The following is a 14,248-nucleotide window of genomic DNA, read 5'->3' on the forward strand; positions in this document are numbered from 1 at the left end:
AAATAATCCCTAAGGCTCACTTTAACTCTTACCATACTATGGGCCTAACACAGTGGGTTTTGTTGTTTTTTTTTAATTCGACTGATTATTATTACTATTATTTTTGAGACAGTCTCACTCTGTTGCCCAGGCTAGAGGGCAGTGGTGCAACCACGCCTCACTGCAGCCTTGATCTCTGGAGCTCAAGCAATCCCCACCCCCACCTCAGCTTCCCGAGTAGCTGAGACTACAGGTATGTACCACCATACCCAGCTACCTTTTTTTTTTTTTTTTTTTTAATTTTCTGTAGAGACAGGGTCAACTATGTTGCCCATAGTCTTGAACTCCTGGGCTCAAGCAATCCTTCCACCTTGGCCTCCCAAAGTGCTCAGATTACAGGCGTTGAGTCACCATGCCCAGCATATTCAACAGACTTTACACTTAATGATAGGTTATTTCTAAATATATCCTTTAGGAAGAGGTCTATTTCAAACAAATATTCTGAGAATTAAAACTCAAACTAAAGTTTATGAAGCATTAACTTTACTGGCAATGTTTTCTTTCTAAAGCTGAAAGACAGACATGGTGGGTATTATTGGTTACAGCTTTAGAGTGTACGGAAATATTTCCTATTAAGCTCCAATTTTAATTGTAGCAATGATAAAATGTCCACTAAGTGAAGAAGTGGTTCCACAGAAGATTATGCTCACCCTCACAGCCGTACAAGCTAACTTGCAAGTAACAGAAGACTCATCCTTCAGTGTTTTCCGCAGCAAAGGAATGCAATCCGCCAAAGAAAATGTATTTCCTAACCAGAAGAACAAGCAACAAACATCATCATCTAAACTTAAACCTTAGTAAGGATATCTAGAAAAAACACAGCTGAAAAACTGGCCGTTACCTGTGAGGGTTCTAATGGTGCCCATCCAATCTCCCACGTGGAAGCGGGACCTGCTGAGGATGGAGCAGATGAGGGTCCCACAGAGAATGGCAGTGGCTCCTCGAACCTGTGGGTCTCCATGATCGATGTAGTTCAAGATGTCTGAGACATACTGTTCCTCTGTGGAGATAAATTGCTCAGCTATGGTACAATTCCCTACTATCAACTTTCTAACTCGAAACAAAAGCTTAATTCTCAGCAAAGAGAAAAAGAGGTGTGAAGAGAAGATCCAAATTCAGAAATGACTTCACTATAATAACCCTAAGTGATTAAAAAAAAAAAGTTTCAGGATTTAAGAATTATAGATTCATCATATTGCCAATATGTCCTCAATACCACAGACTTTCTGGATTATAATTATAGGTTGTCAGATAATAAATCTGATTAAAATTCCAGATTCCACTTAAAAAAGATTAGAAAAAACCCTATTATACACTTACCTCATATAAATTCAAAAACACAAGTGTACCCTCTCACCCAAAGAAAAAGAACGAGAAGGCTCCATAATAAGCATGGGCGTGGTGGAAACACGGGTCCACTGCTGCCTCAGCCAGTCCTGGTTCCCACTTACCCTGAGTGTGAATGCCTGGCCTGGCTGAGTGTGACTCAGCGCCACTGTGACCATGCACAATTTGTGCTTTAGGTTTAAATCCGATGTGTATATAAGTTGGCTCTTACGTGCTGAGGTTTCTACTTTTTTCCTCTATGGGTTTCATCTAAAGGGAACCCATGAAACAAAAAACTTCACTATTCATGTGTTTTCTGAAGAGCTACAACGCAGGTCAAATATCCCAAATGAACTCAAAACACTTACTGCTCTAAAACTAAAATAGTCAATACTGAAATCGTTTTTACAATAATGATTAAATCTGAGAAAATAAGATGTGAACTTTTAACATACCAGGGTATTCCGTGGTGTCAAGAGGAACTTTATAGAGTTTGCTGAAGAAAGATTCCGGGTGGAGGGCCACAGCTGCTCCCACACAGCTGAGGGCCAGGGCCTTCACGCTGACCCTCACATCCCTGTCCGGAACCAGCACTGCCAAGAAATCACCCAAGCCACCTTCAGCCTCAAACAACAGATTGTTTTCAAATGAACAAAACCAGACCCAATAACCTACCTGCTCCCATCATTTCCTCCCTCCCCTCGGCTAGTGAAAACCAAACTCATCCTCAGATTCTACTTCCTCTGCTGCACACAAGGCAAAGACAGGCCACCAAGTTGACCTCTGAAACCTAGTTATTTCCTTCAACTCTGTACATCCCCTTTTGTACTCACCATTTTTTCCCCCTGTTAGCAAAAACGAAGCAGATAAAAGGCGGACACAATGGACAAGAGGTGCAGAGTCATCATCGGTGGACTGTCCGATGTCACCTTTGACGCGGCAAGGCTAGAAAGGAGACAATGACACTTGTTTGTCTCATACTCAACAATACATTCATGCATTAGTTCATTCAACAGACAGTTCCAGAGCAGCACTTATGCCAGGTGTGCTGGGGATAAAGAGATGCCCTGGTTTGTGCCCATATGCACACCTGACCTCACAGAAACCATGGCCAAGCAGAAACAGACAAGTCAGAGGCAGCAAGACATAGGGTCACAGGGCTGTGGCAGGGGATAAATGCAGCATGCAGGGAGGGTGAGCGTGGTAAGAAGGCAGTTGACACTAGGCATTCAGGAAAGGCTGCTCTGGAAGCAAAGCATGAGTGGTCTTCTACAGGACAAGCAGAAGCTACTTGGGGAAAGGCAACAGCCTGGGGAAGCCCAAAGCTAAGAGGAGGTGGGCCTGGTAGATAGGGAGATGCCAAAGGCTGTAATTCTGACTGATGGGACGAACCGTGAAACGCTATTCCTTGTCCTTGAGGAATTAAAAGTGAAGACAGTTACATTTACACGTAAAAAGATAATATAGAGACTTTTAAAACAGTTCAGTAGAACCAAAACAAGAAACGCCGCAAGGCCATACACAGCCATCAAATGAATGGTCCAAGAAATCCGACAAGGAAACATTCAGTACAGAATAGATTTGTCTGGGGCACACTCTCAAAGGAGGCAGAACTCAGGCAATTCTCGAGGCTGTGGGTAGTACCCGGAAAGGCAGAAAACAACAGGCTTGAGAAGCGCTGGTATTTAAAGAGGAAATTTAAAGGCCCAGGGATGGGAAAGCAATAAAGTAGACAGTAGCCAGGGCGATTTTAAATCCTCACACAAGCTCAGAAACACCAAGTCGTCTCAAGCCTGTGTCCCTCACCTTGTTTTCTTGATCACCCAGTTCAGTAGCTTCATCTCTCAACACAAATTTATCAACACTGCTGTCAGAAGGCTGCCTGCTGTGACTCGTGTTTTTCAATAACTGTGCCTGTTGAAGGGCTTTAAAAACAGAGAAATCAAGATTATGTGACAAATTTCCACTTAAAATACAATTATACATTTATGCTAAGATAACTCAAAAGTATAAGATTTAGATCAAGAAAAAGTATGATTATTCCTCAATTGGTCATTTTCATCAGCTATTCAGAACTCAGAAAACAGTATCAAAGGATTTCTTCTTTGAAGCAAAGATATAATTAGGACATCCAGGTCTGAATACAAACTACTTTGTAGCACATCACCTGTAGTCCACATACCCATGGAAGAGTTCCTGAAGGCCTCCGAGGCTTCATCAGGAAGAATACCTGTGGCTTCCTCATCTTCATCCTGGGGCTGTCCAATCTGCAGGCCCAAATACTGGTTGTCGGTACCGTCTAACACCTAAACGGTTCAAGGGGGGCTGTGAGAATTTTGAAGTGTGATCACCAAGAGATAAGCCCTCCAACATGGAAATGCAACGAGGAAAGAGCACATTTTACACACAGAACACAAATGTACTCATCTGTCATTTATTTCAATGCACAGAAATGCATGTGTGGAAACTGCTAAGAGCTTACTGATCACTCATTCCCACTACATTATGAAAAGCTCTATTAGCTCTAAAAACTCCAAAAAAATTCCAATGTGGACATTTTTTAATATGAAAAAGAAAAAACCCATACAAAAATATTTGTCTTCACAAACAAATTTTACAGCAAGTTGGAAATATGAGGACAAAGCTTTTAGACAAAAACCTAACAATATAACAGGTTATCTCCTAAATTGCAAAGACTAAATCTACTAAATTTAGGGCATGGTATTTCATATGTTTAGCCATCAGCTTGGGGCATGATTCCACATCACAAGATGTTTCATGTCCACTTGAAATGTCCCGTGTAATTTACCTAAAAAAACTGAGCAATGGACTACCAGCAAATTATTACCAAAATATTATTTTATTAAGTTTGTTAACTACCATACTATTAAGTAAAACACTCAATGATATAAATGTTTTAAATTAAAATTGGAATGTAAAAGCAACTCCATTTCTGGGTATTTAGCCAAAAAAATGGAAAGCAGAGTCTCCAGGAGCTATCTGTACACCCATGTTCATAACAGCATGATTCACAACAGCTACAACATGAAAGCAATACAAGTGTCCATGGACAGAGGAATGGAAAAGCAAAATGTGGCCTATCCATACAATGGAATAGTATTTGGCCTGAAATATTAGGAAGTTCTAACACAGGCTACAATATGCATGAGCTTTGGGGACATTATACTAAGTAAAACAAATACTGTGTGACTCCTAAAGTATATGAGAACCTAAAGTAGTCAAATTCAGAAGACAGAAAGAAGAATCGTGGTTGCTAGGGACTTGGCGGGAAAGGAGGAATAGAGAGTTCAGTGGGAAAGAGCTTCAGTGTTGCATGATCAAAAGGTTACAGAGATGGGTGGTAGCGATGATTCCATGATATTATTTGAATGTATTTAATACCAGCGAACTGTATATGCAAAAAATAGTTAAGAACGTAAATTTTATGTTACACATATTTAACCACAGTTTTTAAAACTGAAAATAAAATGGAGTATAAAACTCAACATGGACTTGTAGCAAACGTTATTAGACTATCCATGAGGGTTTCTTGTCCACTAGCTCAGAGATGAGGGGTACTTAAACCTATGCTGCTATCAAATGGGAAATGTTGTAAAAGTTTTTTGAAAAGTCAAAAGTTCTTAAAATAATGCACAGTATTAATCACATTTCATTAAGACCACAGATCTGTTTATAATAGGCTCCTTAAGGATTTTTAAAAATAATTATTTAACCAGGGCCCAACAAGGCCTTAAAAAAATGTAAAATGCGCTCAATTTTAGCAGAGTTCATATAATCGACTATTCCAATTTTTTACCTCAGTGTTCAACACAAAAGACACTAAGCTGTTTCCTTCAGTGAAGATATGAGATGGGGTCAAGCTCTCCACTAATGATCTAAGCTGCACTGTCAATAGGGGTATTAGACAAGAAGAGAACAAGCAGGAGGGTTCAGGTCTGGGTCTCCAGGGAAGAACTCAAAAGATGGCAGATGGCAGGGCTGGGCATGGTGGCTCACAACTATAATCCCAATACTTTAGGAGGCCAAGGTTGGGTGGATCACCTAAGGTCAGGAGTTTGAGACCAGCCTGGCCAACATGGTGAAACCCTGTTTCTACTGAAAACATTAGCTGGGTGTGGTGGTGCCCACCTGTAATCCCAGCTACTCAGGAGGCTGAGGCGGGAGAATCGCTCGAGCCTGGCAGGCAGAAGTTGCAGTGGGCTGAGAACAAGCCACTGCACTTTATTTTTTTATTTTTATTTTTTTGAAATGGAGTCTTGCTCTGTCGCCCAGGCTGGAGTGCAGTGTCAAGATCTCGGCTCACTGCAACCTCCACCTCCTGGGCTCAGGCAATTCTCCTGCCTCAGCCTCCCTAATAGCTGGGACTACAGACATGTGCCACCATGCCCAACTAATTACTGTATTTTTAGTACAGACAGGGTTTCACCATGTTGGTCAGGCTGATCTCGAACTCCTGACCTCAAGTGATCCACCCGCCTCAGTCTCCCAAAGTGCTGGGATTACAGGCATGAGCCGCTGTGCCCGGCCTCCACCACACTAGAGAGTGAGACTCTGTCTCAAATAAAAAATAAAAAAAAGATGTCAAGTCCCTCTGCCCACTTACAATTTCAGAACTGTCTGAAGGGGTGATAGCTGAATCAGGCCCTTCGGTGGTGGTCTGGGAGCTGTCGCTGATGGGCGAGGAGGCCTGGGTCCCATCATTCAGGTCCATGGCAGGGTCAGATGGGACAGCGCTGACCTGGCTGGAGCTGTGGCTCAAGATATCCTCCTCATCCCCATCAGTGGCAGAGCTTGTCAAGTCACAGCCGGCCAGATCCACTGAGTCCGCCTGCAGTGTGTGCTGTGACCGTGGCTGCTCTGTGATGATGTCGTGACCTGCTGACCCTGGAGTGGAAACCCCTGAAGAAGCAGCCAGCTCTCCACTGATCTCATCCTTCACTGAGGCTGAAGACAGAGAAACACTCATTTGTCAAATGGTGACAGAAAACATTCAGTAGGGAATCACAGGCTTGCAAAATAACAAAAAGTTCCACTGTCATCAAATGTTTTAACTGCACAGCATCCTGAAGACAGTGAAATGCAGGACAGCAGTGCATCCTTCAAAGCACCACTCACACTGCCTCTCACTACAGTACCCAGCTTAATAAAATAAGGCTTATCAAAAGGAATATTCTCAAATGCTGTTTCACCGCAAAAACCCAAGTTGAAGTTCTCAACCAACTACTCCAAGCCTTAGCTGGAGCAATATATAAAGACATTTGTAATTAAGGGGCAGCCTAGTCAGGGGCGCAAAGCTAGGCGGTCACAGACACGCAGGTCCTCTAAGCAAGCAGTGGTCAGAAACAACTGTCAACTCATCTCTCTGGAGTGGGCTTGCCTTCTTCCAAGCCACGTTCAAGATCTCGACTCCAGTCCTATTCTCCTGGAAGATAAACCTGTAACACATTTTCCTAGTTGACTTTTTAAATTACCATTTAAAAACAAAAAAGACTATATAAAAATTATGGCAAAAACGTCGACATGAAGCTGTTGGCAGTGGTCACTCCTGGGGCAGTTGGGTCGGTGAGTGTGTGAGCTTTATACTATCCAGATTGCTGTGATGTTTTATTGTTGTTTAATTTGTGTAATCAAAAAAAATCTATTTTTATTTTGTAAATAAATAATTACTACTAGAATTATTCAGATTTTTCTCTCTAAATATTTAAGTCTTACTTTCAGTTTAGCTAAAATATTCTTTTAGATAGGATTATACAACCAAAACCACTCTCATATAATCCAATTATTAGTACCTTAAGTTAATCTTCATCTTTTATGAAGTACACAGAGAATTTCATTAGATAACTATCTGTAACTGGCCGGGCATAGTGGCTCACACCTGTAATCCCAGCACTGTGGGAGGCTGAGGCAGGCGGATCACTTGAGGTCAGGAGTTCAAGACCAGCCTGGCCAACATGGTAAAACCCCATCTCTGCAAAAAATACAAAAATTAGCCAAGCATGGTGGTGGGCACCTGTAGTCCCAGCTACTTGGGAGGCTGAGGCAGGAGAATCACTGGAACCCAGAAGGCGGAGGCTGCAGTGCGCCAAGTGCACACCACTGCACTCCAGTGACACTGGGTATCTGCACTGGGTGACAGAGTGAGACTCTATCTCAAAAAAAAAAAAAAAAAAAAGAAAAAAAGAACTATCTGTAAACAAAGGCAGATTCTTTCAAGTTAAACTATCCATAGGCAATTTTTCATCCCATAATTTTTCATCACATTTCCCAACCCGCAGCATAACCTATCCAACTCATGAGATGTTTCGACCTGCCATCCCCTACTCACAAAGCCCTATGCTCAAGGAGCATAAACCTAATTTTAAAACAGCCTAAACCACGGAAAATAACAAATATATGATGCAAACACCACAGACACACAAGCTTCAGAGTATTATAAAAGAAGCCCAAATATGCCCCATTTAAGTAACCTGGCTCCACTGCTGCCCCCAAGTCGTGCTGTCCACCAGGTGCAGCGGGATGGGCAGGAAGGGCAAGGGGTGGACGGCAGACAGTGAAGGTCCATACCAGTGGCTAACTAGTGAGAACTACCTGCTAAGGCAGAGCTGCTGACATCCGATCTCGATTCAGAGTCATCCTCCAAGGCTTCTTCTTCTCCTAAGAGCACTTTGCCTAGTAAATAATGTACCAACATTCCTTTTAGTTTGCTAAAAATAAGGACTTCAAAATTAAGTAAATGCACTCTAAAATGAAACTCATAAGAATATTTAATTTACTCTAATATAGTTCATCATCATATGTATTTTTATACCTCTACAATATTAAACACAAAGAATGTAGAGATGTTATGTTTAGAATGCTATTAAAGTCAATAAATCTATATAGAAAAAGTTAAAAGCAATGATTCTCAAACTATACCACAAAATATTTTAATAATTAATATTTATTGATTTCGATTATTAAATAATCTATATTACTACTTAAACTTAAAAATGGTAAGTTATAACTGTAAAGATCCAATACTATTGGCCTTTGAAATATTCATGTCATAGCTCCAATGACACACCAGAATTTATATATAAAACTCTAATACCTAAAAGTCACTTTCCCTTTATTATCTTTTAATTTTCTGGACTTTATGATTAACAATCAGAACTTAAGCATTATATGATCTGGAAGGATGAAATAATATTTCATTTGAAAGTTCTAAAAATACATTTTATTGTTCATCTTCAGAATTACATTAATGAGAACGAATGAAACCAACAGTCGTAATATGATTTAAAACTGAACTCATTAAATCTTTGTGGCTACATTACATATGAATGTCATTAAGTGACACTATCAAAATAATTACTGGAAATTTCTAATTTCTCCTCTTCAAAGAAAAAGTCAGAAGTATGATAACTTCCATAAACTTACAATGATGTGACATTAAAAGTGAAAAAAATTAGCAAAGGAAACCCAAAATCTAGATGAAATTAACACAGCAACTTGGCCTATCTACTAAATAATAGGAAACTTTATTACAAAATAAGTTCTTTACCTTGAGAAATCAAATAAAATGCCAAAAAGGTGAATTCAGATCTTAACAAAAGCCATCTCTATCTTCCAAATCAGTGGTTTGCAAATATGTTCCATAGAGCCGTCCCCAGGGTAATTTCCCCAAAGGCACAAGAGCTAGGCTGCCACCAGAAGAGAGGCTCCAGGACACCCCCACCACTTTCATCCTAATCCTATATCCAACACTACTCTACTTTCATCTGTCTTATAATTTGGGCAGATTTCACTTAAAAAGGATTTTCCAGCTATAACAAAACAGTTTGAAGACACAGCTCTAAATGGGGGAAAAATACCAAAAAGGCTTAAAAGAGACAGGATATATCCCATGTCCTAGCCAGAAGAGGATAAACTCATCTCAGCAATGTGAATCAGTCATCTTCTTTTTCACTGCCACTGGAAAAAGTGACTAAGAAACAAACAAGTGTCCGAGTAACTTAGTCACATGTCCAAAAATCTCTCCTAATTCAAGAATATAGAGATTAATTTTTCCTAGAATCCTTTTGGCTTCTAAACACTGTTTCACTAAAATCTCAAACTTGATTAAGTATCTTATACTATGATGATGCAAATATTACAGATTCCAAGTTCTTTTAAGACATGTTTACTTAGTTCAATGAAGGCTAGAATGTTATACCTGTTAAGATCCCATTTAATACTGCAAATAATATTAGGCATCAGCCTCTCAATTAAATACTCAAATCATGACACAAAAAGGATCAGTCTTTTAAGATTTCAAAATAGAAAGTGACAGCAATTTTTTTCCTATGCAAATCCACACTGGAAAAGAAAATAACTGGCATTGCAAAAGATAATGTGTACCAAAACTAGCAGATGATATCAGAAACACTTTAATAAAAGTTAAGTTTTATCAGAACATTCTGATATGTACAAAGTTCAATATGGCTGAAAAATGATAACCAGGTCCAAATTAAAACAACCCAACAAAGGAAACTTTTTTTTTTTTTTTAAAGACACAAGGTCTCATTCTGTTGCCTAGGCTGGAGTACAGTGGCATGACTACAGCTCACTGTGACCTCAAACTCCTGGGCTCAAACAATCCTCTTGCCTCAGCCTCCTGAGCAGCAGCTGAGGCTACAGGCACATGCCACATGCGTGGCTGTTTTTTTGTTTTGTTTTGTTTTGGTAGAGACGGGGTCTCACTATGTTGACCAGGCTGGAAAAGCTACTTAATAATATTCCTGACTAATACTAAACAAAATTTACTGGGAAGGTAAGTTAACTTCATAAAATGTAACAACACATTCCCTAAGGCAGGTATGGGCAAACTACAGCCTGTCTGTTTCTGTAAGTAAAGTTCTACTGGAACATAGCTGGCCAGTAGCTCACGTCTTGTCTACAGCTGCATTCCTGCCACAGGGCAGAGCTGAATGTTGCAAAAGAGACCATATGGCCCATAAAGCTAAGATGTTTACGCTCTGTCCCTTTACAGAAAAAGTCTGCTCACCCCGAACATTAGAAATTTATGATGCGTTCAAAATTTATGACAAAGCAATTCTGATATGAAAGTAATTTTTAAAAGCCACCCTACAAAACTATTTAGGCCTGGTTATCAGATTCCAGCAACATTCACACATATAATCACTCTTCTGAGAAGAGATATACACAGAGTCCAATACAGTATTACAAGAAGTACAAGATACATTACATTACAGAAATACAAGAAAGTAAGATTCAACACAAGACTCTGATTTCTGAAATAATCACCTTTTTGTTTTCTTGAAAGGACAGGGCTGCATGAGGAACCCCCTCCAGCTGTAAATCACAGAAAGTGACAGATAAAGTAACAAGCTGATAAAATCTAGAAGAAATGTGAAAATCTTCAAACAGTTTGATTCAACTTTAAAACTAGAGAAAATGTGAACATATTTCCACAAGAAACACTTAACATCGCAGTTCAACATTTTAATTTCAATATGAAAATTACATTAACATTCAAATATATAGTTCTAAAGATATGACCTAAGAAATCAAAAAAGCTAAGATAAATTGCATTTTAAAAGCCAAATTAAAAGTATTAGAAATCTCAGATTATTTAGTTGACTAACAATCAAGTATAACTTTTCATTAGCGATAAGTATTTCCACTCATTTTTAAGGCATGCATTCCATACAGAAAATGATTCTTCAGTGTAAAGGACAGGAAACAAGGCAGATTAATATTTCCTGCTCATGGTTCTGGCAAACATTTATGTTCACACGAGGCAGCAATAAGACTTCAGTCAGATTCCCTCTAATGTGGAGGCTGTGAGTAAAGGCCACGCTGCCCACACAGCGTGCACTACACCGACCACGCTGCAGTGGCCTAGGAGGGGCCAGAGTCAGCAAAAGTTTATCCATAGCCTGCTAGGCACCAGACCCAGTGGTAGAGGCTGGGATTCAGAGATTCCCACCCACTCCAGCTCCCAACGGCAGCTCTCATGCCAGACAGGACCCACCAAGCTCACTGCTCCAGGGCAGCACTGCATGGTGGGATAGGGCCCAGCCCCAAGAGCATGGAGAGGAGCTGACTGGGCAGTGGAGGCAGATGCAGAGCTGGGGACAGAGGGATTTTCTAAAGTCAGGCCAGGAAGGAACTCTCAGATCCCTCTGACAACTTGAAGATGCCATTTCTGGCAAATTAACACAAGGATCCTGGAACTATTTTCCCTACTGTTTTCATTTCTCAGCACGTGAAATGCCACAGGAGGCAGCCAAGGCAGAGAAAGAATCAGGAGGAGGGGCTTTAAATGTGTGGCCTCATTTTGCCACCTAACTTTCTAAACTTTAATTCTCTTATTTTATTTTTAAATTTATTTTGAGACAGCATCTTGCTCTGTCGCCAGGCTGCAGTGCAGCTGCCATCAAGACTCACTGCAGCCTCAACCTCTTGGGCTTAAGCAATCCTACGACCTCAGCCTCCAAACTAGCTGGGACTACAGGCACGTGCCACCATGCCCGGCTAATTATTATTATTTTTTTTTGTAGAGTCAGGGTCTCACTTGGCCAGGCTGTCTCAAACTCCTGGGCTGAAGCGATCCTTCCAAAGTGCTGAAATTACAGGAGTGAGCCACCACACCCAGCCCAACTCCCCTATTTATAAAATAAAGATGAAATTTGTACTATAAGTTTTGGCAAGGAAGATGGAATGCAGACTGCTTAGCACAGGGCAGGCCCATAATCAATAGAGTGTAACTAGTATTACTGCAAAGTTAATTGTAAGAGTAGACCTTGCTAATAACTTGCCTATAAGTTCCACAATACTCCCACTACGGCTTCGGCCACCAGACTGCTCCTTAGCAGCGGTGAGCTGCCCAATGCCCCCGACTGTGGTCAGGGTTTGCAGAAGCTCGGGTGGAGGCGTTCTGAAGAGCTGCTGCAACAGTTCCAGGGCTCCAGTCACAACATTGTGGTCTTGGTGCTGTGTATGATGTAACGTCAGTTCATAAACCTAGAAACAGAGAAACACAGGTGTTCTGGTCAGAGTTTATAAAATGCATCCTAAGCTTCATTTTTGTTGTTGTTTTTTAATAGGACTTCACTGGCAAAGTTCATACCTTAACTTCTCCCCTTAAATATTTCCCTATCACTTCTACCAATGTGATCATTAGCTTCCATGTTGTTTTCTAAATTCCCATGATTTTTTGTTATATTAATTCCTTAAAAATAAATGGAGCACTTGCACTAGAGGAGCAGCATGAGAATGAAGATCTCTATTTCCCAAAACTGGTGACTAGGAAAGGGAAAATAAAGCCCAGCATACACTGAGGGGACAGTCAGCTTGACACACATTTAAAAATCGAAAAACACTACTATAAGTGCCACTGAGAAAGAGCTACCAGACATTTTAAAGGCAGTATGCCATATTTATTTGCACTTTTAATACTATATCACAGTGTTCCCCAACCTTTCTGGCACCAGAGACTGGTTTCATGGGACACAATTTTTCCACAGGGCCAGGGGATGGTTTCAAGATGAGACTGTTCCACCTCAGATCATCAGGCATTAGATTCTTATAAGGAGTGCACAACCTAGATCCCTCATATGTGCAGTTCACAATAGGGTTTGCACTCCTATGAGAATCAAATGCTGCCACTCATCTGACAGGAGGCGGAGCTCAGGTGGGAATGCCAGCTCACCTGCTGCTCACCTCCTGCTGGGCAGCCTGGTTCCTAACAGGCCATGGACCAGTACCGCTCTGCAGCCTGGGGGTTGGGGAGCCCTGCTATATCACATTATATGAACATAATGAATTTATTCTTTTTCCGTTTAATTAGAGTTGCCAGATAAAATACAGGGCACTCAAATTTAAATTGTAAACAAACAACAAATAATTTTGTAGTGTAAGTATGTCCTATATGATTTGGAATATACTTACACCATAAAATTACTCATAATTTATCTGAAGTTCAAATTTCACTGGCATCCTGTATTTTTATTTGCTATTTGCCAACTGTCTCTTTAATATTATAAAATACATATATTTCTTTTTTTAAAAATCAGACAGTGTAAAAGGGTATAAAGTCTCACTTTTAGCTCTTCTGATGGTAACTTCTATACCCCTGAATCCCAGGTCAGCAAACCATGGTGCACAGGTCAGGTATGGCCTGCACCTGCTTTTGTACATAAAGTTTCACCGGAACAGAGCCACATTTATGGGCTGCCTATGGCTGCTTTCGTGCTAGAAAGGTAATGTTGAGTAGCTGCCACAGACTTAGGATGGCCTGCAAGACTGAAAATATTTACTATCTGGCCCCTTACACAAAACATTTGTGGGTACCTGCTCTAGGTAATCAGCTTATACCTTGACTTCTTAAGCCATCCATTTTGAACAAAGAATCTCCTGGCTCCTCTCAATGTAATAAGCAAATCAGCACCCACATTTCCTTCACCTCATCTGCCCCCTCCTAAATTCTGTTAGCAACAGCACTGCTTTCATACTATGGAGATTTCCATTCACATGCTACTAGGTAACACTATTTACATTTAATGTTCTCTGCCTAGAAGCTGAGCCAAAAAACTTAATTAAAAATAAACAGTATGTATCTTACATATCGTATGTTCATAAATGTTATTCACTGCATAATTTATGAACAATAATGTTCACAAATGTTATTCACTGCAATAATGAAATATTTCTGAGTCCAGTCACAATAACATAGACTCAGAACGAAAGAAATATTTCATTATTACTCCATGTCATTTGAAAGAGAATGTCCTAAGGTTAATGGTCAAATGGGTTCTCTTACTGTAATCTATTACTTGCTTAAAATTTATTCTGCATCTTATTTTGCTTCATACTTGGA

At 40.3% G+C, this 14,248-nt stretch overlaps 1 protein-coding gene across 1 annotated transcript in view; it reads right to left on the minus strand.

Moving 5' to 3' along the window:
• HTT (huntingtin) overlaps window positions 1-14,248 on the minus strand; it is a 169,522-nt gene that overhangs the window by 111,488 nt on the left and 43,786 nt on the right. Inside the window, exons 9-18 of the mRNA XM_030801394.1 lie at window positions 12,189-12,393; window positions 10,672-10,719; window positions 7,975-8,055; window positions 5,990-6,330; window positions 3,548-3,671; window positions 3,172-3,290; window positions 2,199-2,310; window positions 1,821-1,958; window positions 881-1,039; window positions 690-787 (exon numbers count right to left, since the gene is read on the minus strand). Coding sequence (XP_030657254.1) covers window positions 690-787; window positions 881-1,039; window positions 1,821-1,958; window positions 2,199-2,310; window positions 3,172-3,290; window positions 3,548-3,671; window positions 5,990-6,330; window positions 7,975-8,055; window positions 10,672-10,719; window positions 12,189-12,393 — 1,425 coding nt within the window. The remainder of the gene's footprint in view (window positions 1-689; window positions 788-880; window positions 1,040-1,820; window positions 1,959-2,198; window positions 2,311-3,171; window positions 3,291-3,547; window positions 3,672-5,989; window positions 6,331-7,974; window positions 8,056-10,671; window positions 10,720-12,188; window positions 12,394-14,248) is intronic.

Source organism: Nomascus leucogenys, chromosome 20 (genome assembly GCF_006542625.1).
Source record: "Nomascus leucogenys isolate Asia chromosome 20, Asia_NLE_v1, whole genome shotgun sequence".
NCBI lineage: Eukaryota > Metazoa > Chordata > Mammalia > Primates > Hylobatidae > Nomascus > Nomascus leucogenys.